The sequence below is a fragment of the Dermatophagoides pteronyssinus genome, unplaced genomic scaffold, assembly GCF_027571235.1.
Source record: "Dermatophagoides pteronyssinus isolate colony J.1.1.1.1 unplaced genomic scaffold, Derpt_VIB-CSIC_2022.12 sq0031, whole genome shotgun sequence".
Classification (NCBI taxonomy): domain Eukaryota; kingdom Metazoa; phylum Arthropoda; class Arachnida; order Sarcoptiformes; family Pyroglyphidae; genus Dermatophagoides; species Dermatophagoides pteronyssinus.
In genome coordinates this window covers 244195-268540 of record NW_027461555.1, presented here as the reverse complement: position 1 = coordinate 268540, position 24346 = coordinate 244195, and the positions used below count along the sequence as shown (strand labels likewise).

At 28.0% G+C, this 24346-nt stretch overlaps 9 protein-coding genes across 10 annotated transcripts; 3 read left to right on the top strand and 6 right to left on the bottom strand.

Annotated features, from left to right (window-relative positions):
• Positions 1-25: 25 nt before the first annotated feature.
• On the top strand, positions 26-1349 carry LOC142645952 (uncharacterized). Its single transcript, XM_075823574.1, has 2 exons — positions 26-142; positions 239-1349. Exon 2 carries the CDS (start codon positions 362-364, stop codon positions 1289-1291), a length of 930 nt encoding a protein of 309 aa, XP_075679689.1. The 5' UTR covers positions 26-142; positions 239-361; the 3' UTR covers positions 1292-1349.
• Positions 1350-2527: 1178 nt separating this feature from the next.
• On the top strand, positions 2528-9309 carry LOC113788764 (ATP-binding cassette sub-family C member 8-like). Its single transcript, XM_075823571.1, has 10 exons — positions 2528-4020; positions 4093-4518; positions 4584-4895; positions 4979-5141; positions 5214-6235; positions 6307-6644; positions 6718-7762; positions 7822-8428; positions 8497-8618; positions 8675-9309. The coding sequence occupies exons 1-10, from the start codon at positions 2650-2652 to the stop codon at positions 9299-9301; spliced, it is 6033 nt and encodes a 2010-aa protein (XP_075679686.1). The 5' UTR covers positions 2528-2649; the 3' UTR covers positions 9302-9309.
• Positions 9310-10918, bottom strand: LOC113788767 (protein P80-like). 2 transcript variants are annotated; one of them, XM_075823577.1, is made up of 4 exons: positions 10497-10918; positions 9901-10105; positions 9699-9804; positions 9310-9621 (listed from the first exon to the last, which is right to left on the bottom strand). In XM_075823577.1, the coding sequence occupies exons 2-4, from the start codon at positions 10025-10027 to the stop codon at positions 9405-9407; spliced, it is 450 nt and encodes a 149-aa protein (XP_075679692.1). In that variant the 5' UTR covers positions 10028-10105; positions 10497-10918; the 3' UTR covers positions 9310-9404. The 2 variants fall into 2 exon arrangements, with proteins under 2 accessions (XP_075679692.1, XP_027194021.2); XM_027338220.2 differs by lacking the exon at positions 10497-10918 and having other exon boundaries at positions 9901-10473.
• A 631-nt stretch (positions 10919-11549) lies between these two features.
• LOC113788765 (uncharacterized) lies at positions 11550-15480 on the top strand. Its single transcript, XM_075823572.1, has 2 exons — positions 11550-14232; positions 14309-15480. Exons 1-2 carry the CDS (start codon positions 12981-12983, stop codon positions 15469-15471), a joined length of 2415 nt encoding a protein of 804 aa, XP_075679687.1. The 5' UTR covers positions 11550-12980; the 3' UTR covers positions 15472-15480.
• A 238-nt stretch (positions 15481-15718) lies between these two features.
• Positions 15719-17116, bottom strand: LOC113788766 (uncharacterized). The gene is given in 4 exon segments (XM_075823576.1): positions 15719-16208; positions 16277-16494; positions 16496-16559; positions 16641-17116. Coding segments are annotated over 4 exon segments (738 nt in total). The 5' UTR covers positions 16838-17116; the 3' UTR covers positions 15719-15949.
• A 1198-nt stretch (positions 17117-18314) lies between these two features.
• Positions 18315-19111, bottom strand: LOC113788774 (uncharacterized). The gene is made up of 2 exons (XM_027338229.2): positions 19031-19111; positions 18315-18976 (listed from the first exon to the last, which is right to left on the bottom strand). The coding sequence occupies exons 1-2, from the start codon at positions 19031-19033 to the stop codon at positions 18551-18553; spliced, it is 429 nt and encodes a 142-aa protein (XP_027194030.2). The 5' UTR covers positions 19034-19111; the 3' UTR covers positions 18315-18550.
• Positions 19112-19146: 35 nt separating this feature from the next.
• LOC113788771 (arginine kinase-like) lies at positions 19147-20392 on the bottom strand. The gene has a single exon (XM_027338224.2). The coding sequence runs from the start codon at positions 20307-20309 to the stop codon at positions 19218-19220; it is 1092 nt and encodes a 363-aa protein (XP_027194025.2). The 5' UTR covers positions 20310-20392; the 3' UTR covers positions 19147-19217.
• A 48-nt stretch (positions 20393-20440) lies between these two features.
• LOC113788772 (uncharacterized) lies at positions 20441-21727 on the bottom strand. Its single transcript, XM_027338227.2, has 2 exons — positions 20774-21727; positions 20441-20690 (listed from the first exon to the last, which is right to left on the bottom strand). Exons 1-2 carry the CDS (start codon positions 21296-21298, stop codon positions 20478-20480), a joined length of 738 nt encoding a protein of 245 aa, XP_027194028.2. The 5' UTR covers positions 21299-21727; the 3' UTR covers positions 20441-20477.
• A 246-nt stretch (positions 21728-21973) lies between these two features.
• LOC113788775 (uncharacterized) lies at positions 21974-23835 on the bottom strand. The gene has a single exon (XM_027338230.2). It carries the CDS (start codon positions 22943-22945, stop codon positions 22583-22585), a length of 363 nt encoding a protein of 120 aa, XP_027194031.1. The 5' UTR covers positions 22946-23835; the 3' UTR covers positions 21974-22582.
• Positions 23836-24346: the final 511 nt, after the last annotated feature.

Here is a 24346-nt window from a genome sequence, read left to right as displayed (position 1 = left end):
TCGATATTTGATAATTGATCGATCGATTGATTGATTTTTTCATGTTTACCTCAACTCTTTTCAATTGTTTTGACATTTCCATTCGATTCGATTAGATAACGTTCGAATTTTCGAATGTTTTTCTCTTTCACTCACTCACTCGGTATGACTCATTTTTCCAGAAAATTTCCCAAAAAATTTTAATCAAATTTGATTTTACAAAAAAAAATCGCGATTTAATTATCGAATTTCATTTCAGGTTTAAAATGACCAAATCGATCGCCATTCGATAAATTGTGTGTACGACTAAATACGATTGATTGATTTGTTTGATTGATAATCGAAAAAAATCAATATCGAAAAATAGAGAAAAAAAAATCAAATGATTTTATTGTCGATAATAATGATTATAACATTAACAATTGTTGTTATTGCATTATGTATACGTTTTCGTAAAAAAACAAATGATCAAAAATCAACGACAATAAAACATAAACGTAAACATAAAGATAAACGTAGATCGAAAAGAAAACATAGAAGATCTGGTTTATCACCAAAAAGTCAATTATCTCAAGATACATCATCATCATCATCAACGACGACACCAATGTCCGGTTTAAAATCAATAAGATCATCAACACCAACAACAACATTACAAAAACATCAACAAAAATTATCATATTTATCATCACAACCACCACCACCATTAACAAAATCAATTTCATCACCAAGGCCAAAATCTGGTCTAGTAAATAAAACTATTTCCACACCAAATGCAACAACAACAGCAACAGTTATGAAAACATTTCCACCAATACCATCGGTACCATTACCACCAATTCCACCGACAATACCACCGTTATCATCACAACAACAACCATTACCATTACCATCACCAATATCATTAACATCATCATCACCGAAAGCATTATTAATGCAAAGTAATAAACAATCATCATCACCACCATCATCACCTAAATCGATAATAACAACAACAAAAACATCAACAACAACTAAAACAACAACAACAATAATACCAATAACAATACAAATTTCGAAAATAAAATCATCACCAACTGGTTCGGTTGGTTCAAATGTTGATGATCAATCAAATAGTATTGTTAAAGATCTTAGTTTATCATTTTTATTTAATCCGGAACGTGTACCGATAGAAAAATTTCAATTTAAAACAACACAAATGTTTAATACAAAAACAATAAAAACAATGAAACAACAATCTGAAAAACAACAACAACAACAACAACAAGCAAAAGAATTGGAAACAACAAATGAAAAAAGTGTAAAAAAATAATCAAAAAAAAAGGCGGTGAGGGGTTAATCAAGAAAATAATAATCATCGAAAATAATCATCATATGCTTAAATCATCAATTATCATTATAATCATCATCAGTCAATGAAAAAATGAATAAAATTTAAATTTTAAAATTTTTAAAATCAAAAAATTTAAAATGAATGGGGGGGGGTTTCTTACATCATTTTTGTTGTCCTAATTTTTTACTCAATATTGCACACAAACATAAACATGAACATAAACAAACAAACACAAATTTCTATTTTTACCCAATCGATCATTTTTTCTCTTCAATCTTGAGTATATTTCCCGGATATATTTCTTTCTTTCTTTTTTGAATGCAAGGTAATACACACAAGGGAAAATTGATTGATTGATTGATTGATTAATTGGAAATTGGTAATTTTCAATCAATCAATCAATCAATGTTTCAGATTTTCTCAATAAATTTTTGGTGCGAAAGAGGGGAAAGGGGAAAAAACATTAAAGAATCTGGAGAATGTGACCGAATGATGGTAATCAATGGGCAGATTTATTGAATTTAGAAAAATTAACAGAAATTCTTTTTTCTTGATTAATTTTAAACTTTCCAGATGTTTGAAGATTTCAAAAAAAATAATGATGTTTCAAGAAGAAAAAGAACGAAAAAAAAGAGAAATCAATTTCCCCGAATATTGCTCGCTCGCTTACATCACACAGAATATCGAATGCAATCGATGGTGTAATCATACACACAATCGATATTATCATCGATTGCAAATGTACATCACTTTCGAATATTTCTTGTTCGAATTGCGAATTCAATTATGTCATTATAATGATTGCTTGGTGAAAAGTTTTTTAAAAAAATCACATTTTCCATCGAAAATAAAATCATTCTGCAGCAAAAATAGTGAAAGTATCCTGTGTGTGTGTCAATATCGTCATATAATATTTGTGTCATTATCATCATCATCATCATCAGGATGGATGATAAAAAAGAAATTATCTTTGTTTGTAATGAAAGAAAAACAAAAACAGCAACATTGAGCCATGTAACAATAACGACAACCAACAAACACACACATTGTGATGATTGATTTTTAATGGTTTGTGTTTGAGTTTTGCTGTATTTACAATTGAAAATCGATTGATTGATTGATTGATTTTTTATTACGTACAAATAACAATAACAACAACACGTGTTCATTGTAATCAGAAAAATATAAATCGATAACTTTTTTTTCTTGTTTTTTTTTGTGTGTGGGTTAATGATGAACAACAGGTGAAATTTCGTTTCGATTTGTTTCGACTGTAATGATTGATTGATTGTTTTATTCATCGATTGATTGATTGATTGATTGATTTATTGATCATCATGATGAATGTAACATTTGTATCATCATCTAAATCATCATCATCAATAACAATGATTATAATCGATAATTCGAATTATTATCAATGGAATTATCGATTAAATTTAATGTTATTTATAATCAATATAATTATATTAATTTTACCAATAATTTATTGGTTATTATTAACGAATGGTTATCGTAAATTATTATGGATTAAAAATTTTCATCATTCGAATATAATCACTAATAAGAATGATAATGATAATTTGGAAGACGCCAGTGATGATGATGATAATCTAAATGAACAATTTATCTATCAAGATTATTCATTCAATTCGGATTCAATACAGATACAAATTGATGGACCATCAACACCACCACCGATAATTAATTCAAATTTGAATGATTATCGACAACAAAAATACGAAGATAATAATGATATTATTGTTGATGATGATGGTGATGAACGAAAATCATTTATGCTCAACGAAACAACAATCGATAGTCAATTAATCGATAGTCATAAAAAAGGATATCGAATATTATTCTGGGAAGAAATCTTTATACAATTATCATATTTATTATTGATTATCGTTTATCTTGGTGAATTAATTGAATTACTTATTCTAAATATTGGTTTCGATAATAATCATCAACATCATCAAATAGATAATTTTATCATCAAACATTTAGAATTGATCAATATTATTCTAAAAATCCTAATTCATCTAATATTATATGGTGTTTGTTATGGAAAATATTTTCTATTTGATTCAATTATTCAACGATTATTACAAATATGGCCAATTACAAATCATCATAATCATCATTTTATATCAAAGCAAAATGATTCAACATTTCATTCATTCATATTGAATTTGATTGCATTTGGTTATTTTTTTTCAAATATTTTTACAAATATTTTCAAATTGATTATTATTCAATTTTGGATCAATAATAATAATAATAATAATGATTCAATCAATCAATCATCATCATCATTATTATTCGAATTAATACGACCATATTTTTTAATCATGATTATTATTTTACAATCATTTTTCCTTGTAAAACATTCATTAGAATTGATTGTTTTATTATTTGAAATATGTTGTTCAGATAAACAATATTCAATATCAAATCAACGTTTATCATCATCACCGAAAATTAAAAAAACCAAATCAACAAATGAAAATAATAATAATTCAAAAATATGTTATCGTCGTAATCAGACAACATTTTTATCCAAATTAACATTTTCATGGTTTATACCGATACTTAAACTTGGTTATCAAAAAAATCTTTTAATCAATGATCTTGGTACATTGTCCAATGATGAACAATCTATTACACATACTGAACATTTTTTAAAAAATTTTCATTCTGTCAATGTAAGTTTTGTATTCGAAAAATATAAAAATACCGATTTAATCGATTCTTTTTTCCTGAAAATTCTTATTTAGAAAGAAAAACATCATCGATCATCATCAATGTTATTATTACTTGTTTGTTGGCGTACATATAAAAAATCATTAATATTTGGTGCTATAATTAAAATTTTATCCGATCTATCCAGTTTGATTGGACCATTATCAATTGGTTTAATTTTGGATGATATTAGCCGACAACAACAACAACAACAATCGAATCCAACATTACAACCAAATTCTACCGAATCCGAATGGAAAGCATTATTTATTCGAAATAATAATAATAATGAAAATAGTTTCGATATGCAAATGGAATTTCTTCATACAAAAACATTCATATCGAATGCATATGTTTTAGCTGTTATTGTTTTATTTGCAACATTTCTTCAATCAACATTATCAAATAATTTTAATCATTTGGTTATTAGTGAAGGAATACGATTGAAAAGTGCACTTAGTGTAAGTTTATCTGATTAACCCGTATCAAATTAACCATTTCCCTCTCTTTCACCCAAAAAAAACAGTGCTGTATCTATCAAAAAGCATTGAATATACCTGTAAATAATAATAATAATAACAATAATGGTAATGGTGATAATGAAATTTCGGGTGGTCAAATTTATAATCATTTAACAATGGATACAACAAATATATTTCAATTTTTTACAATGATGCATTATTTATGGTCGGTACCGATAAAAATTATTATTTTATTAATATTATTATATCGGCAAATGGGTATCAGTACTATATATGGTTCGATAATATTTTTTATAATATCACCATTTCAGTATTATTGTTCAAGAAAAATTTCATCCATACAAAAATTACAATTGGTAATTTGTAATTCGTTTTTTAAAAATTTCGATTTGTTAAATTTGACTAATTTTTACAATTTTTTTATCTATTCTATAATCAGAACATATCGGATAAACGTGTAAATAAAACCAATGAATTATTTATGGGTATTAAATTATTAAAATTAATGGGATGGGAATTATCATTTTCGAAACAGGTGAAAAAATTTCGTCAAATTGAATTGGATTATCTGAAACGTGATGCTATTTTTGTTGCTATTAATAGTAAGTATTAACCCTTTCTTTTTTCGGTTAAAATATTGATGATTTTTTTCTGATTGCCAACAAAAAAAATAGCATTCAATACACAAGCATCGGCTATATTGGCTACAATGATAACATTTACAATGTATCCATATATTGAAGATCAACCATTAAAAGCATCAACCGTATTTACAAGTATAGCATTATTTAATCAAATAACAGTACCATTATATATTGTACCATTAGTTATACCAATGTTAATTAGTGCTATTGTTAGTAATCGAAGATTAACAAATTATTTTTCTATGCGTAATATTCAATCAAATATAATCGAATGGAATGATCAACAATCAATTTATTATAATAATGATTTATCAATGATGGATGCACCACGTTCGGCACCAATTCTTCAATCAGAATTATCATCATCATCATCATTGACAATGAATAATACAAAATTTTTACATCGTACATTGGATCGATGTTTATCGGTTGCATCAAGTTATCGTCCATTGAGTAAATTATCAAAACAAAATCAACAGTTTGAAAATTTTTGTTGCTACATTAAAAATGGAAAATTTATCTGGTATGATGATGATGAAGCGATTCGAGCAAATATCAAAAACCCGGACAGTATTGAATGTACATTATCCGATATTAATGTTCGATTTCCACGTAATCGTTTAACAATTTTAGTCGGTTCGATTGGTAGTGGAAAATCAACCCTTTTGGCCAGTATGATTGGTGAAACATATAAAGCTAATGGTGAAATACATTGGTTAGAGGAAAATCGTATTAGTTTTGGTTATGTTCCATCAATGGCATGGATATTGAATATATCTTTACGTGATAATATAATATTTGGTCGTACATTCGAAACGAAACGTTATGATGAAGTTATTTGTGCTTGTTGTTTAAAAGCTGATATTGATCTATTACCATATGGTGATTTAACTATAATCGGTGAACGTGGTATAACATTATCCGGTGGCCAACGACAACGTATAGCATTAGCACGTGCATTATATTCATCGGCATCAACATTAATACTTGATGATTCACTTTCGGCATTAGATCCAATTGTTGGTTATTCAGTGTTTGAAAATGCTATAATTGTAAGTAATAAGCTTTTTTTCCCTAGGGTTAAAATCCATAAAATTTCTATTTTTATCCCTATAAAAAAAAGAAACTGGCAATAAAACATCAAAAACGTACAGTAATATTAGCAACACATCGTCAAGAATTTCTATCACGTAGTGATTATGTTATTGTTATGGAATCCGGTACGGTTAAAAATCAAGGAACATTACAACAAGTTGAAAAAGAAAATAAACCATTTTTTTATCATCGTAATGTTATAAAAGATAAAGAAAATATTGAACGTTTACAACAAAAACCGGATACATGTCGTACAACTGAAGAACGAAAAAAATTAGTAAGATATTTTTCAAAAAAAGGTGAATATCGTAATCGTGAACGAAGAAATTGTAAAAATAATCATCGAACACATAAACAAGTTTATAGGTAACAAATTTTTTTGTTTTTTGAAAACTTTTCATGTATAAATTGAATGTTTATTTTGAAAAAAAAAATTTAGACAAGCAAGTTGTGGTATAACACCAACATTACCATGTCATGAATTGGAAATTGAATTAGATGATACAACAAATGATGATGATGATGATGATGATAATAGAAATGGTTTAATCAATAATGAATCAATAACCAATCGAAGAATATTACGAAAAAATTCATTGAATCGTTTACAATCGAATGGATCATATCAATCAAATATATCCAATTCATTTAATAATAATGATGATATTCATTCAAATTTAATAATCACACATAATCGTATACCATTACAAAGATTTGTATCAAGTGTTTCAAATTATTCAACTGGAATTGTTGGTGAATCACAACAACAAACAAATTATTTGAGCGCTGATTCTACAATCGATAATAATCATTCATCAATTCAAATGGGAAATTATCATGAATTGGATGAACATGATGAACTGGATGTTGATGTTGTTGAATCAAAACAAATCAATGATAATGGTGATAGTGATAGTGATGATGATGTATTTGAAGATGAAACAAATTGTATAACTGAAGAATTACGACAAGAAATAACAAATTTTGAAACAAATCAATTATTGAATGATAATAATATTGGTTATGATAATCGTCGATTGAATGATGATCCAAGGAAAAATCATATTTCAAAAGAAATTTTTTTAGCCTATCTAAAAGTTCATTCATATTCATGTGTTTCAATTGTTTTTATATTGGTTATTTTAAATCAAACAATTCGTGTTGTTGCTGATTTTTGGCTTACAAATTGGACTAATAATGATGAACAACACCAGCAACAACAACAACAACATTATCATGATGATCAAGATGAATCAAACAATGTTGGCCATTATATACAATCATATGTTTTATTATCAATAATATCGGTAATAATATCATTGGCAACAAATCTTTATGCACAATTAATAACAATTAAAGCAGCAAAACAATTACATGATTTATTATTGGATACACTTGTCCGTTGTCCGTTAAGATTTTTTGATCGTACACCGATTGGTCGTATTTTGAATCGATTTACAAATGATTTAAATGTTATCGATAAGGTTATTGATTATTCGATTATCATTATTGATTTTCTAATTTTTACTTTTTTGTTGAACAGAAACTTCCAATCGCCATACCAGTATTGTTAAGATTTTTTTTCCTTTGTGCATCGGCCATTATTGTTGATGTTATTATTTGTCCATATTTTTCCGTAGCTATTCTACCAATGTTAGTACTTTATTATTATTTGCAGAAAATTTTCCGCTGTACATCTCGACAATTACAACGTTTGGAATCATCATCAAAATCACCAATTATATCACATTTTAATCAAACTATTGATGGTCTATCAACTATTCGTGCATTTCGTGAACAGAAAATGTTTCAAGAAAAATTTCATCAATATCTTGATGTAAATAATCTTTGTTTTTTAATGGTTAATTCGGCAAATTGTTTTCTTGGCATTCTATTGGATTATTTTGGTGGTATTATATTATTTTTAGCAATGATTATATCAATTACGGCTGCATTTTTTTGGAATGTTCAATCAGCATATGTTGGTCTATCAATGACCTATACATTATTAGTACCTGTTTATCTAAATTGGTTGGTAAGAAATTTAGCACAAGTTGAAATGAATATGCATTCAGTTGAACGTATTCATTCGTATATCTGTTTGGAAAGAGAAAAAAGTTGTACAAATTCATTGTCAAATGAATTTCAAGGTTGGTTTTTTTTTGTTTTCAATTTGATTCTTTAATTTTTCGTTGAATTTTTTTTTTATTTGTCGTAGAAATTTCCGAAAATTGGCCAGAAAATGGTCAAATTGAATTTCGTAATGTTACAATACGTTATGGTGCTAATCTTAAACCAATTATTCATGATGCTTGTTTACAAATTCGACCTGGGGAAAAGGTTTTTTTATTATTTGGAAAAATTATTGATTGATTTATTTATTTTTGATCCAACAGATTGGTATTTGTGGTCGAACTGGCAGTGGAAAATCATCATTAATCGGTGCAATGTTTCGTATTAATGAAATATGCAGTGGACAAATATTTATCGATAATATTGATATTACACATATTTGTCCATATCGATTAAGAAAACGTTTATCAATTATACCACAAGATTTAGTTATATTTACTGGTTCAATACGTGAAAATCTTGATCCGGATCGTGAACATAATGATAATGAAATATGGAAAATTTTAAAAGATTTTCATTTAGATAAAACAATACAATCATTGGATGAAGAATTTAATGATGAACAAACTGTTAAACAACGTTTTTCATCCGGTGAACGACAATTACTTTGTTGTGCACGTGCATTTCTTGTCGATACAGCAATCTTATTGATGGATGAATCAACATCATTATTAGATATGAAAAGTGAACAATTAGTATTTGAATATATATTTCAAAGTCAACGTACGATTATTGCTATTGTTCATCATTTACAACAAATCATACATTTTGATAAAATTGCTGTTGTTAATGATGGCCGTATTATTGAATTTGATCAACCAAATCGTTTATTATCAAATACAAAATCAATGTTTTATCAATTATATCATAAAACTAATGAAAATAGATGAAAGAAAAATTTAACAAACAAATCAATTTTATTCAACAAAACAAAAAAATCATTCAACTTTTTACAATCGATAACGACAAACAGGTCAAACGTTGGAGGTAAAATTATCTACAACAAGGATCACCAAAATCAGCTGAACCACTATTCGAATCAATAGACAATGGTGCAAATATTAAATTACCAATAAAAGCACCAATAACAATTGATAAAATAAGATAAAATTGATAAGTCATTGCAATTAACATCAGACAATATGATATTAGATATTGTAAACCAAGTAAACATGATTGTAATATATGATAAATATTTGTATATTTGTTGCTGGTTTTTGTGAAAAACAGAAAACAAAATTAAAAAAATTTTAAAAATTTTAAAACAAAAAAACCAATAATATTTACCCAGAATCATTATCCAAAAGTTTTTTCTGTACTTTAATTCGTAAAAGTTTGAATGCTTCATAGAATATTGTAAACAATAATGTTGCAAAACATGCAATGGCCATTTCTATATTTCCAGGTGAAATAATTTAAGTTTATTTCATCATATCGATACTATCGATTATTTTTTTTCAAAGATGTTCGAATCGAACAATAAACTTACCTTTACCATCTTGTGGTTTCCATGATTGAAAAAGAATATAATCACCACCAATTTCTGTATGAAAATACATCATCATACCATGATGATGCATTGAATTATTACCACCCATATCCATTTGTGTTGACATTTTTTGTTTTACTTCCCGAGTAGAATTCACAAGAAAAAAAATCAGATCAGATCGAATCAAATTGGAATTTTATTGTGACGAGTACGATGTTTGAAAATTAATTTTTCATTTAAAAAATTTCTGATTGATATTGACATGCATTTATATTGGCAAAAAAAAATCCTGGTTTGGTATTTTTTTTTTTGGCTGGTGGTAATCAACAACAACAACAAGAATATTGCACCACAAAAAAAGCTCATCAGATAATTTGGGCGTAATTAAGGATTAATTATCCATCACTGAAATCCATCATCAAAGCAAACTCACTATACACCTTTATTGTTTTTTATCGTCGTATCATCATCATCATCGTTATTGTTTTTGGATGATAATTTAATTTTGTTGTAATGATGATGATGATGATTTACTTTGTTGTTTGTTTGTTTCACTTTCTAAGAAGAAAAAAAAATATCACCAGAAAAAAGAAGAAAAAAAAATACCAAAGTGGTTAGAGAATGTGTGTGTGTGTGTTTTCTCAATCAAAGAAATTACAAAGAAATCCCATACAAAAAAAATCTTATTGGTTAAATTTGGAGCGGTTTTTTTGTTTTGCTCAAATCAAACATCAAACATCAAACAAACACATCATCATCATCATTGTCTTTCGTAAAAAATAATCTTATCATCATCATCATCATTAACCATTATCACATGTCACATTCTGTTTTCTTCTTTCGTATGTTTTTTTGGATTCAATTTCATCATTGCAATACATTGAAAAATAATGTCGTTCTTTTTTTCGATTAATAATGATAATGATTATGAATTGATGGATGGATGGATGGATGTGAGGATGCTAAAGCTGATCAATCAATCAATCAATCAATCAATCAATCAAACACATACATATCAATCATATCAAAAACCGGAAAAAAATGTTCAATTTTTTTTTTTGTCTATTTGAAGAATGTTTTTTTTTTCTCTTCGTGTGTGTCAGTCAGTGTTAAATAAATTTTTTTTTCGGATTGATTTGTTGGTTGTTATGGATAATGTCCAAACATTCGTGATTTATCCAAGTTAATTCAACAACAACAACAACAAAAAAAATTAGCTAGGAAAAAGGATTAATGAAATTATTGAATGAAATTTTTTTTTCGTTTTTACAAATCTCTAGGCGTTGGCAATTTTGTAATCGGGAATTTAAAAATTTTAAAAAATTCAAATTTTTTTAAAATTTTTTTTCCCCATTCAAAAATTCAATTAGACATGATATCCGTCCGCTTTTTTCTCTCTCTCACTCGGTTTGAACGCGAAAAATCAATCAATCAATCGATTTTCAATCAATCAAAGTTAAAATTAGTTTTTTGTCTTGTTCAAGATCATTAATTACCTCAAAAAAAAAAAAAAAAATTTATAAATTCAAAACATTCGAAACGATTGTGATTGAGTTTGAATAGGGGGAAACTATTTTCACATTCGATGGCCTATTTTTTTTATTGAATTCGAATTAATAACATTTTTCATTTACTTCGAGCAATCTTTTTCTCTTTCTCCGAAAAATATTTTGACATTAATTTTTTTGTTTTAATTAAACAACCGAAATCGGCTCTTTTCATTGGGAAAATACATTTTTTTATCTCTTTTTCTAGCAAAAGAGAGAAAAAAAGATTGACATCACGGAGAAACATCGAGAAAGAGAGAGAAAAACATCCATCCAATGATGATGATGATGACCGGGTTGGATTTGTTTGTTTTCGTTTGTTTTTGTTTGTTTGCACAAAAACAAACATCATATTCAAATTAGGCAAAATTGATAATTCAAAAAAAATAAAAAGATTTCTTTTTTTTCAAATTCAAATGTCAAATCATCTCGTAAAAAACAACAATCAAATTGTGATGTGCGAGTGTGTGTATTCACTATCGATACTACTATCGATATATTGATATTCGAATCTTTTTTAAAATCCACAGTTTCCGAATCAAATTTTTTTTGTTTTGTTTTTCGATTAAACATTTTTTGTTTTTTTTTCAAAAATTTTTTAAATGTTTTTTATTTCGCTTTTGAAATGTGATATGGTCTTTTAAATGTCAACAAAAAAACCGCTATAAATAGATTTAGTGACACCAATACAAAAAACAAAAACAAACAACAACGGCTGCCGTGGCAATTAATCAATCAATCGGATTGATTGATTGATTTCTCATCGATTTGTAGCCCCCGAAAATAAAGTTAATTGTTGTTTTCGATGACAAAACCAAAAATCCTCAACATCATCATCATCATCATGGGAAAAAATGTTTGAAATTTGAACCAAACAATGCGAATCTCTCTTTTTTGTTTTTGATAATTTTATCAATGAAATTACATCATCATCATCATTATCGTCATTAATTTTTGATTAATCGGATTAAAAACAAAAAGAGCAAAAAATTGTTGACATAATTTTCATAATTTAAAAAAAAATTTATAAATTTCTTTCCACATTCAACGATTATCATCATTATCGATATGGATTAATTTTAATTGTCAACTGCATCGAACGACTACAATAACAACAGCAATATCTTCTGTGTGCTGCTCATTTTTTAATTTTCATCATCTGCCAAATCCTTGATCGAAGATATTCTCAAAAGTGATCGAAAGATAGTAATATCGAGAGATAAAAAAGTCGATCCATTCATTCATTTTTTGATTGTCATACCATTAACATTATCATCGTTTATTGCTGATCAAACACAAACAAACAAACAAACATTGACTAGGCAATTATCTCTTTTATATTTAAATGATTAACATTATTTTTCTCTTCTATCGATTTATCAGCGATTTAATTTGGTGATCTTCTCATCATCATCAGAGCTTTTTTCTTCTTGACTTTCTCATCTCCAAGAATCTTTCTTGAGTTTCGTGTGTGTGTTTTTCGTTTGTTTCAAGTGATTTTTTGTTTGTGGCTCAAATTTTTGTTTTTCAATCATGAGATTTTTCAAATGGATTAGAAATCGTTATACTACTAAAAAGAAGCAACAACAACAACAACAACAACAAGATGCTCATTGTGATCATGAAAAATCGGAAAATGGTAATAGAAGGGATTCGAAACATTCGAATCATCCGCTACAGCAACAACAATCGGTTAATTATGAGAATCGACAATCGAAACCATCATTATTATCGGTGCCCGAATCAGAATCGATTTCGAATGCTGGAAGAAATGTCGATAATTTAGCAAGCCAACAACAACAACCAAGTTTGATTTCAAATCAAGAAAAATTAAGTGAAAATTTGAATCGACAACAATCGTTTAATCGTTTTAATCAATCAATAAATTCAAACAAACGATCAATGAAAAAATCATCATCGAAAAAATCATCGAGAAAATCAAAAAGATTTGATGATCCGGATGAATATTATGAACAGGAAGATGAAGAAAGTGATGATAATTATGATGACAATGATGATGATGATGATGATGATGATGAACATCAATTTCGAATGTCAATCAAACAACAACAACAACAACAACGTCAACGACGATCAAACAAATCAAATTTTTGGTCACGTTCAAAAAGTTTGAAAAATATACAACAACAACAAGAACGATTACAACCTGGCAACAAACAATCAACATCAATAATGTCATCAAGTATAAGAAGTTTACAACGTATTGGTTCATTTAGAGGTCGATTTATTTCATCAAAAAATAAATTGAATAAACGTAATGAATATGATGATGATAATGATGATGATGATGATGATATCGATCATGATGATGATAATGATGATGATATTGATCCAATAGTTGGTAGAAAATCAACATTTTGTCGTTATACAGAAATATATCGTCGTATTATTTTGAATGATAATCTGGATTTACTTGTACGGCCAAAAAATCAACATCCAAAAATTATAAAAAATAGTCGAAAACGTTCAAATGAAACAACATTTGTTACAAAAAATTGTTCCGGTTGTAATGAAATGGGTTCAGTATTGATAATCGGTTCAATTAATGATCTTTTATTTCATAATTTAATTGGTTATCTAAAAAATTCAAATGAACGTTTAGAAAAATTAACTATTCAATTGGATGGTACAAATATTATTGATGATTCATTACGTTCATTTGAATTGTTTAGTAAATCTGTTGGTAATAATATACGATCAATACGATTAGTTGCCGATTATAAAGATCTTTCTACAGCATTTATGTTCAACAATTCAATAAGTAGTAAGTTTTTCTTTGTAAAAATTTAAAAAAAAATCAATTAATCATTTTTTGTTGTTTTTGTTGAATTTTACCACAGCCACCTTATTACAAATGCTTTATCTGAATAATGGTTATTTTACAAATCTAGTCGAATTTGAAGTATTACTTAGTGATAATGCTATATTGCATTATTTTGAAAAGTTTTGGTGTGAATTTGGTAATACGATTCAACGATTAACAATAAAAATTCGTCATGATTTACATAAATTTAATGAATTCGCTTTGAATATATTAAAGTTATTATTACCACCCGAACGATTGAATGATAATGATGAAGAAAATCGTGAACGAATTCGTTCTATTCATTTTGAATTGATACCAATATCAAATCAGGCAATTACAAACAAAAAAATTGATTTGAATCAAGTTTTACATGCAATTGGTTGTTTATCACGTGTATTTCATACTGTTATCACAAATGTTAATTTGGTTGTTGATATTAATTTTGTTCGTCAACCATTACATTTGATTGAATGTTTAGCTGAATTTAAATTGGCCGAAACATTTCAACTAACCATTCATGATAATCCAAATCGATTGAATTTTGCAACAAATAAAAATCGATCAACAACGGCCACTAAATTAAAATTAAATTTTGAAATATTATCTACAATCAAAAATCTTCATCATTTTTATATTGATTATTCTGGCTTGACCAATGATGATGTTGAAACATTATCACGTCATTGTTCAAATTTACAAAGTCTTTATATTGGCTGTGATAAACGTATCGAAAAACAGGCAATCTATTCAATTGGAAAATATTTAGGTCGTTTACAAACATTATCGATTGCACCGGCATTCAATTATGAATATGAACGTTATGGTCTTAATATTAATAATGAAGCATTAATACAGTTATTCACTCATATACAAATGGGATCACCTATTGAATTATCTCGTGGATTAGCATTTTTACGTACATTACGTTTGGTTAATTGTCGTATACGAATTGATAAAATTCAACATCAAGTTTCATTTGAATATCCTAAACAACCAGAAACAAAATCAAAAGATCTAATTCAATATCTTCGTAATGTAGGTGCATCATTACCAACAAATGAAAAATTTACATTAATTTTGGAAAATAATCGTCATCGATTACCGGATGAAAAATCTTTTCATAAAGAATTCAATATACCAACAAATATTAAAGTTTTTTGGTATTATCGAAAATTGAAACATGAAACACGACTTTGAATAAACGAATTGCAAACAAACGATTCCAGTCCAATCAACCGATTACCACCGAATCAATCAATCAACCATTTTTTTTTTGTCTTCAAAAATATTTATTTATTCTGTTTTAACCTTTTTTTGTTTGTTTGTTTCTTTCTTCTAACCCCTTTGTTTTGTTTGTTTTTTCGTTTCTAACCCCTTTGTTTTTGTCGTTTTTATTTTCAAAGAAGTAATGGTGATGTTATAATGATGAGCTTAGTATTATCAATTTGAATTTTAAAAATTTTTTTTATGCAATTTTAATCACTATATTAATATATTAATAAAATAAAATGATCGAATCAATCAATCGATCGATAATTTGAATCGATTGATTTGATTTGATTTTCTGGAGAAAAAACAATGATTCAAGATAAAGAATAAGCAAAATGTTCATTAGTTGAATTTTTTCGAAAAAAAACCCAAAAAAACAAGTAGATAGATCTTATCAAGCGGGGGATTAAAGATTAGATAATAGATTTACTAATGGATTAAAAAATGATGCTGGTAATGATTTTTTATTCGATTTTTTTGGTGGCGGTACTTGAACTTTATCGCATTTATCATTATCACCACTATATTCACCACATGCTGCATTTATAGCATTATCAAAGAATGTACGAATATAATTAATATTTGCATCGATACGTTCATCCGTACATTGTTCAGGATGTTTTGCTGCTTGTTGTCGTACACAATTATAGATGGCAAAATAACCGCTATTGAAAAAAATTAAAATTAAAATCAATTTAGTAATGATTGGTTACAAGAAGAAGGAGAAACTTACCAACAAGATTGAATTAAACGATCTTTACTTTGTCCCAATGTTTTAGCATATAATAAACGTTCAATATATTCAATACTACATTTATTATAATCATTGGTTGCTGCATTTGCACATGAAGCTGAATCCAATAATTCGGATGAACGTCTTGAATTTGGTCGTTTACAATAGGTATTTGTTACCTGTTTTATTGAATATATTATAACCGCTACAATACTTTTTGGCTTGATTTTTTAAACAACTTGTTTTATAATTTTCTAATTTTTGTACCAAACGTGTTTGTTCTCTATTTGTGGTTCAAACGAGGAATTTTAACGATATAAAAAAACAATATTGTAAAAATTTCAATCAAAAACCAAAAACTTACTTGCAATAATCACGTAATTCAGCTTTATCTTTTGGAAATGGACGATCAGTACCGAATGTCATAATACGTGCAACAATCATATCCATTTCTTTTTGTGTTTTATTATTGCATTTTATTTTCTGTCCATTTATTGTTGATGGTAATGATAATGATGATATTGTTAAAAACAATATCAACAATGAAATTGATTGATGCATTTTCGATTCGAATGATGTTTATGATGGAATCTGGATGTTGGTGAATGAGGTTAACACAGAGGCACACAACAAGGTCAAAATTTTTGAACAAAAAACAGCACAAAATGTAAAAATGTTTTTTGAAAAAATAGTGTAACGAATTTGACAATTTGAAATTCAAACTTTCATTTGATTTCAGAAATTGAAATTTTTTATATATGCGGTGTGTTTGGTGTTGATGCGTTTGTCTGTGTGTGTCCAGTCAGTTTTTTCGTTTGTTTGATTGTCAAAAAAAAAATTTTTGATTTTTTTTGATTTTTGAAAAAATCGATTCGACTTGACTTTTATGTACACACCACAGCATCAAAAGCAAGTCAAACTTATCAAGAAGAAGAAAAACATTCGTAGAGGTAAGAATAAAATAGTAGCAGCAGCAGCAGTGAAGAAAAAAAGACGAAGAAGCTTCTCTTTCTTCAGGTAAAATGTATACTTCAGAAGATTTGAAAGATGCTAAAAAATGATGTTCCAATCATCATCATCGTCATCGTCGTTTTTTCTGATAACGATGAGTACGATGATGATGATGTTTATTCAACACAAGTCACGTCTTCCAATGTTAATGATGATGATGATGATGACAAAAAATCTCGAAAATCAATTTTTTTCGAAATTGAATTTCTTTTTCTTCAAAACAAAAAAATCTTGTAAAACACATCCCACCACCGCCACCACTTGACAATCCCGTAGAATGGATGAATGAAAAACAAAAAGAAAAAATCTTTGAAAACTTTTATATTTCCTGAAGCATCTGCGAACAATGATGCAATTTTGTTGTTGTTTTGTTTTCAACACATCCGCATCAAGGTGATAATGAAATTGAGATTGCTAGGATGCTATAATTGAATTTGTAATGTTTTTTTCGCCTGTCTGTCTGATTGATTTGTTGTTGTTGATGTTGTTCCTGGACGCAAAAAAACAACTTGAAAACAAAATCCCTGTGATGTAATTATAATGAATTTTTGGAAAAAATTCTGAATTAAAGATTTCTTTAGAAAGAAAGAAGGAGAAAAATACATTTTTTTTGATTGAAAATTATCATAATGATGATTGGAAAACTAGTTTTTCTTTCTCCACCACCATTTATTAGCCACCAGATTCATATTTTGAAAAGAAAAAAAAATCTTCCATAATATCACAATCGACAAAGAGGCAAAAATCAATCAATTTGAATTTTAAATTGATGATTGAATCCATCGCCACTGAAATGACCAAAAACAAGTGGCAAAAAAAATTAATGACGGCTGATTAATTAATTTATGTCAATGTCAATGTCATATGATGATTTAGGATTTGTTTGTTTGTTAGTCATGGATTTGGATTTTGATGACGACAAACCACAATCATCGGCAGAATTATCATTTTTTTCTTTCGTCGACAGCCTTTATAGAAAAAATTTTCCATAAAACAAACAAACAAAAATTTTTTTGAAGAATTTTTCTCAATTTTTCCAGAAAAATTATCCAGTTTTTTCAGGTGAAAAACATCATGATGTCATTGATTCTTTCATTTTCAGGCGATAAACATGGAATTCCCAGATTGAGTGTAATATTTTTTAATGTACGAAAAGAAAAAATCAGGTTCAGGTCGCGAAATTGAAATTAGGATTGATGCGATGTAATGTGTATTTCACACTCTTTCACCATTGCACACTTTCTTTATATATTCGTCGTGTGGTCAATTTGTTACTATGCGACAATATTTACCATCCAAATTGAAATCATCAGATTGTTGTTGTTGGTTGTCATCATTATCAGATGTACCAATAATTTTACGTAATAAATGATAATCATTTTCAGGAATCAAAACAAAACAAGGTCGTCGTCGTTGTTGTTGTTTTTGTTGTTTTCCGGTATCAATTTCCAATGTTGATTGAATTTGTTCGTATTCAATTTCCAATGAATTTTGATGATTATGACCACCACGATAGGCAAACAGGTTTGATGGTAAACCAAAATTTCGTAATTTTTCCGCCATTTTATTATCAATTTTCATCAATATCATCATTGTTGATGTTGATTGATTCTTCGATTCGTTCATTCGAACGTTATCATCATTATCACCATCATCATTTTTGTCGCCATCTACTGATCGAGCTGAAAACTGAAAACAACGAAAAAAATGTTTACTTTTTTTTCGCGCTCAAAATTATCTTACCATTGTTTTTCGGCCAAAAAAATCAAGAAAAATCAAGAAAAAATCAAATGAAAATCAGCTGCTGCTTATCACGTTTTATATTTGATCGTTCGAACCCAGAAAAGCAAGTTCAATTTAATTAATTTTAAAAAAATTCAAATTTTAATTCAAAAATTTTTTTGTTTTGGTTTTTGTTTTGTTTTTTTTTCTACATAGCTTTTTCCATTTCAATTAATTGTTGTACACCTTTTTGCATTTCCATAACGGCATCATATTCAGTCAGACCTAAACGACGACGATTTGAAATATCATATAAACCTTCATCCGAATCAGTATGTTCACCTTTTGAACCACGAATTTGTAAATTTAATTTATTTGCTGTTGCTTCGAATTGTTCTTTTTTCGATGCCAATTTCGGCAGACGTATCATAACACTGGCACGAATTGTTGTACCACAATTTGTTGGACAAAATGTTAAATAACCAAGACGTTGATCACGAACAAATTCCAGACCGGCTTCCATTAATTTTATACCACGTTGTAAACGGCCGAAAATCTGTCCAACATTACCACCATCTTGCATACTAATAATACGTATATGATCTTCTTCATTAATCCAAACCATAAATGTTCGGGCTTTATTCAGGAATATACCACGACCTTTTGGCCAAAAACGACATGCATTTGCTGTTTGTAAAAAACGATCACCTTCTTTAAATAAATAATGTTGATCGATAAGACGTTTTTGTTCATCTTTACTCATTGTTAATAATGGTAAATATTGTCCTTTCAATTCTTCATCGGTTGCTTTTGCCAAAGCACCACTAATTTTTTGTTCCAATTCTTTATATTGTTTTTCTTTTAAACAAGGATTAAATGGATAATTTTTAACACTACGACCACAACGTATACGTGTTGAAATAATAAATTTTTTATCCGGATCTAAATCAATAAAATCTTCCAATTTACCAAAATTACTTGGTGGATGACGTTCATTTGGACCAAAACCATGATATTCTTCAATAATTTTATTAAATAATTCTGCGAATGTTTGATATGCTTCTGGATCAGGTGCATAAACACCAATATTACTATCGGCATTCATTAAACCCGATCGAATAACATCAATTAATCCTGAACCCATTTTTGTACGACGATTTATTAAACGTTCAAATAAATCTTTATTCAAACAACGTTTTAACATTGAATTACATTGTGGATTTTGTTGCATATCGGTAAATAATTTTCTTAATACTTTTACATTACCAGTTGTTTTACTTGAACTTTTCGATGATGGCATTATGAAATATCGGAAGAAAAACGAAAACGAGCGAAACGAATCGAATGGATTTTCCTTTTGGAATAACAAAAAATTCTCAAACAAATTTCAAAAATAATCAATTTTTATTTGGTTTTATGGGCCTTGTTAATTCAAATTAAATCAATCAAATCAAAATCGAATCATAAATCAATAAAGAATACGTCGTTGTTTCCAATCATTAACAATACGTTTTTGACGTATACGAAATATTAATACAAATAATATTGCAAAACTGATTGTTGGTACTTCCAATGCCAATAGAAACCAATTTGATGTTAAATTTGGAAATGTTATTTGAAATATAGGTAGAATGTGTGAACAAATTGTATGTACCAATATCATTATGGCCGAAAATAATACCTTTATGGATTGGAAAGTAAAACAAAACAAATCAAGGGTTAATTTGATTGATTATCGATTATTGATTGATTGATTACACATACCATACATGGATTCAGAAATATCGCACCCAAAATACCAACCAATGATAATATTGAACAAAATAATGTTAAAACAACCCATATGATTAATGAAATTATATGATAATGTTTTTCATTTGAATTGGTTATACGATAAAAATGATTATGGCCATTATTTTTGATTAATCGTCCGGTTTTTTCATTACGATAATGATCATTATCAACATTCGAATCTTTATATGGATCAAAACGAGAATTTTTCCTCGAAACCAATAAATTATCATCATCTAGAATATTTTCTTCAATTTCATGACCAAAATGTGTTTCACCAGCTCGATCAATATCATCACCAATTGCATCGATTGCACGTATAAAATATATTGTACTTATTATAAATATTATCGCTAATAATATTATCAATATAAAACGTATTGATTGAAATAGAATTTCAAAACGTTTTGTATTCAATTGACCATCACGTTGATCACGATGATGACGATGATGATGGCGATGACCATGATGACCACCACCGTTTCTAGCTGATGCCATATCGTTCCAGAAACACGAAACAAAACACGAAAAATCAAGATGTTTTTCAATCAATTTGATTTACAAAATGAAGATTTTTGAGAAAAAAAATCGTGCCAGCTGATTTTGATTTTTCTGTTTTTAGTTTTTTTTTGGCAATAAAACTACCCAATCAACTAAATGACCAACCAAATGTGGATATAGCTACCTCCTTTGCATAGTTTATTGTTTTTTCCATCAAAAACAAAACAAAATTCAAGGTTGGTGTGTTTGTGTGTGGTATTTGGCTTTTGGCTTGGCGCGTATCCTGTTTTTAGTTTTAATGTGATGCTTTCATTTTTTCGATCTTTGTTGATCATCCATTCTTGATATAATTCAACAAGTTGTTTTGTGCAGGTGTTCGATGATGATGGTGATGGTCGTTTGTTGTTTGTTTGTTACTATCATTAATATCGATTGTTGTTCGCTGGATGATAAAGAATACTTGAACAAAAAAAATCATTTTGTCCAAATTTGGTATCCGTGAATAGAAAACAGAAGAGGGAATATCAATTTAAATTAGAAAAGTAGGCGCATCAGGGATGTGAATGTAGAGATGATGCGGATTTTTAAAAAATCGAGCAAAATTTCGCATTTAACATAATTTCATTTTTTTAAATTCTGACCAAATAAATCATTTTTTTACCAAAAAGGAAATTTTTAAAAATTTTTAAAAAACAAAATTTTATTTTTATTTTTAATTTTTGAAAAAAATTTTATCAAATTTTTAAAAAATTTAGGCAAAATAAGGGTGGTTAGAATTTTTGTTTTCGACGAAAACATTTCCGTAACAACATTTATGAATTTGTCGTTTGAATTCGAATGAATTTTGTTGTTGTTGTTTACATCCATCCAATATCCAATATTCATTCATTGGAAAATCCATCCATATTGATTTCTCAATCGGAAAACAACAAAAACATAAATGATTTGCTTGTTGCTTGCTTGTTTGTCCTTGGAATTTGTAATTTACTTGTTTTTTGTTTTTTCCTCAAACACACATAAATATTGAATTTCTTCGTTTTGCTGCTTGTTTGTTTGTTGTATTACATGACACACTTTATTTATTAATTAAAATGTTGTGCGTGTTGAAAACTGATGATGATAATGATAATGATGATAATAATGACAAATGAATAAAAATTAATTGAAACACAATCGATGGATAATGATAATGAGGGCGTTATTATGGTGGTGCATCTTTTTTCTTGTTGATTTTTTTTCGGTTGATTTTCATTAACCGGAAAACACAAACTGTCATATCATTTATGCATGTCCACCTTGTTTAATCATAAATGCCATAATATAAGCAAGTATTGCTGAACCAACCCATGGTACAATAAATATCCAACCATTTGGTATTGTAATAAATAATTCAAATATAATAATAATTGTTTGTAAAATAGCAAATATTAATGTAAATAGAAAATGTTGTCGATAAGCACCTAATAAACCGATAATAACATTAGCACCAACTAATGCTGAACTAATAGCACCATTAACATTATCACGACCATGATCTTTTTTAGCAATACCAATTAAAGATCTTGAAAATAGAATAATCATCATAACTAACACGATAATCAAAAATACCATTAAAACAATACGTATTACGCCGAATGTATTCATGATTGTTGATGGTGGATTCTTTATTCTTGGACCGAGAACGAGGGCAATTCACAAACAACAGGTCAAAATAGAATTGATGATGAAGATTTGGAAAAACTTTGAAACTTTTTTTTTTTGGAAGAAAAACAAACCAAAATAAACTTTCAGGTGATGGATGTTATCGTAAAAGATCTTGACGAATGAATGAACAATGAAAATGTTTTTTGTTTCATTTAAAATTTTTATTCAATGATCATCATTGGAAACAAATTTTACCACTACGCGATTTCTATTTAAACAGTGGTGGTGGTGGTGTTTTCTTGATGATGATAGTTATGGCAGTGAAAATAACGTAATGAAAAAAATGGTGCATTGGTCGATGTTGCAAATAAGAGAAGAAAAGAGAGAAACTGTATTTTTCGCCACTGCACATCACACACATTAAACAAGATAAAATTTCAATACTGATGATGATGAACATTGACAGAATTTATGTGTTTTGTTTTGTTTGTTTGAAAAAAACAAGGGAAAAATGAATGAAATGAAAGGAAACAAAACAAAACAAAACAAAACGAAATGAAAGTAACCATTAGTTACCATCTGCATTCGAGAAAAAAAAATTCTTTCCACATTCTATATGTATGAATGGTGTATAGGAATTGCTGTGTATAAAAGGTGTGGCTGGCTGGCTGACTGTTTGCCTATCACTTTGGGTTTTAGGATTCAAAAAAAAACAAAAACAAAAATTGATTTGTTGGCAGTATTTTCTTTGGGATATTTTTGTTTTATTCACCAGAAAAAATAAATCACCCTATATTGTGGAATAATATCGGGTGATTTATTTTGGTCTGGTCACCATTATTTTTTTGATTACAGGGAGTTTGTCATTCAATGTTTTTTTTTCGATTGATTGATTGATTGATTGCGAAATTTTCCATAATTAAATTTGACATACATAATAATTGACAATTTCATTTTGAATTGGAAAACATCATCATTTTAGTTGTTTCAATTTTCAAGCATCATTACACAATGACAGAGAGACAGAAGAAAAATTGAAACTTTTTTTGTTCCCAAAATTTCATTTTTTTTCAAAATTTTCAAATTCCAAACATGGAAAATTCATTCAATTCAGTTCAGTTTACCACTACCACCACTAGATTAAATTCGGTTTTTTCAGAGAATCTTTTTCCATTAACACATGAGTGCTCGCGTGGGGTATATTTCTACCCCAGATTATACAAAAAAATTTTCTAAGTTCGAAATCGCTTAATGTTAAATCAATGGTGGGGTGAAAAAATACCCCACGCGAGCACTGGCGTTAGGATTTGATGCGCGAGCACTGATGTGTTAACAACAACAACAAAAAAAGTTATAATTAGAAAAAATTTGTTTTTTTTTGTTTTGTTTTTGTTTTTCTGG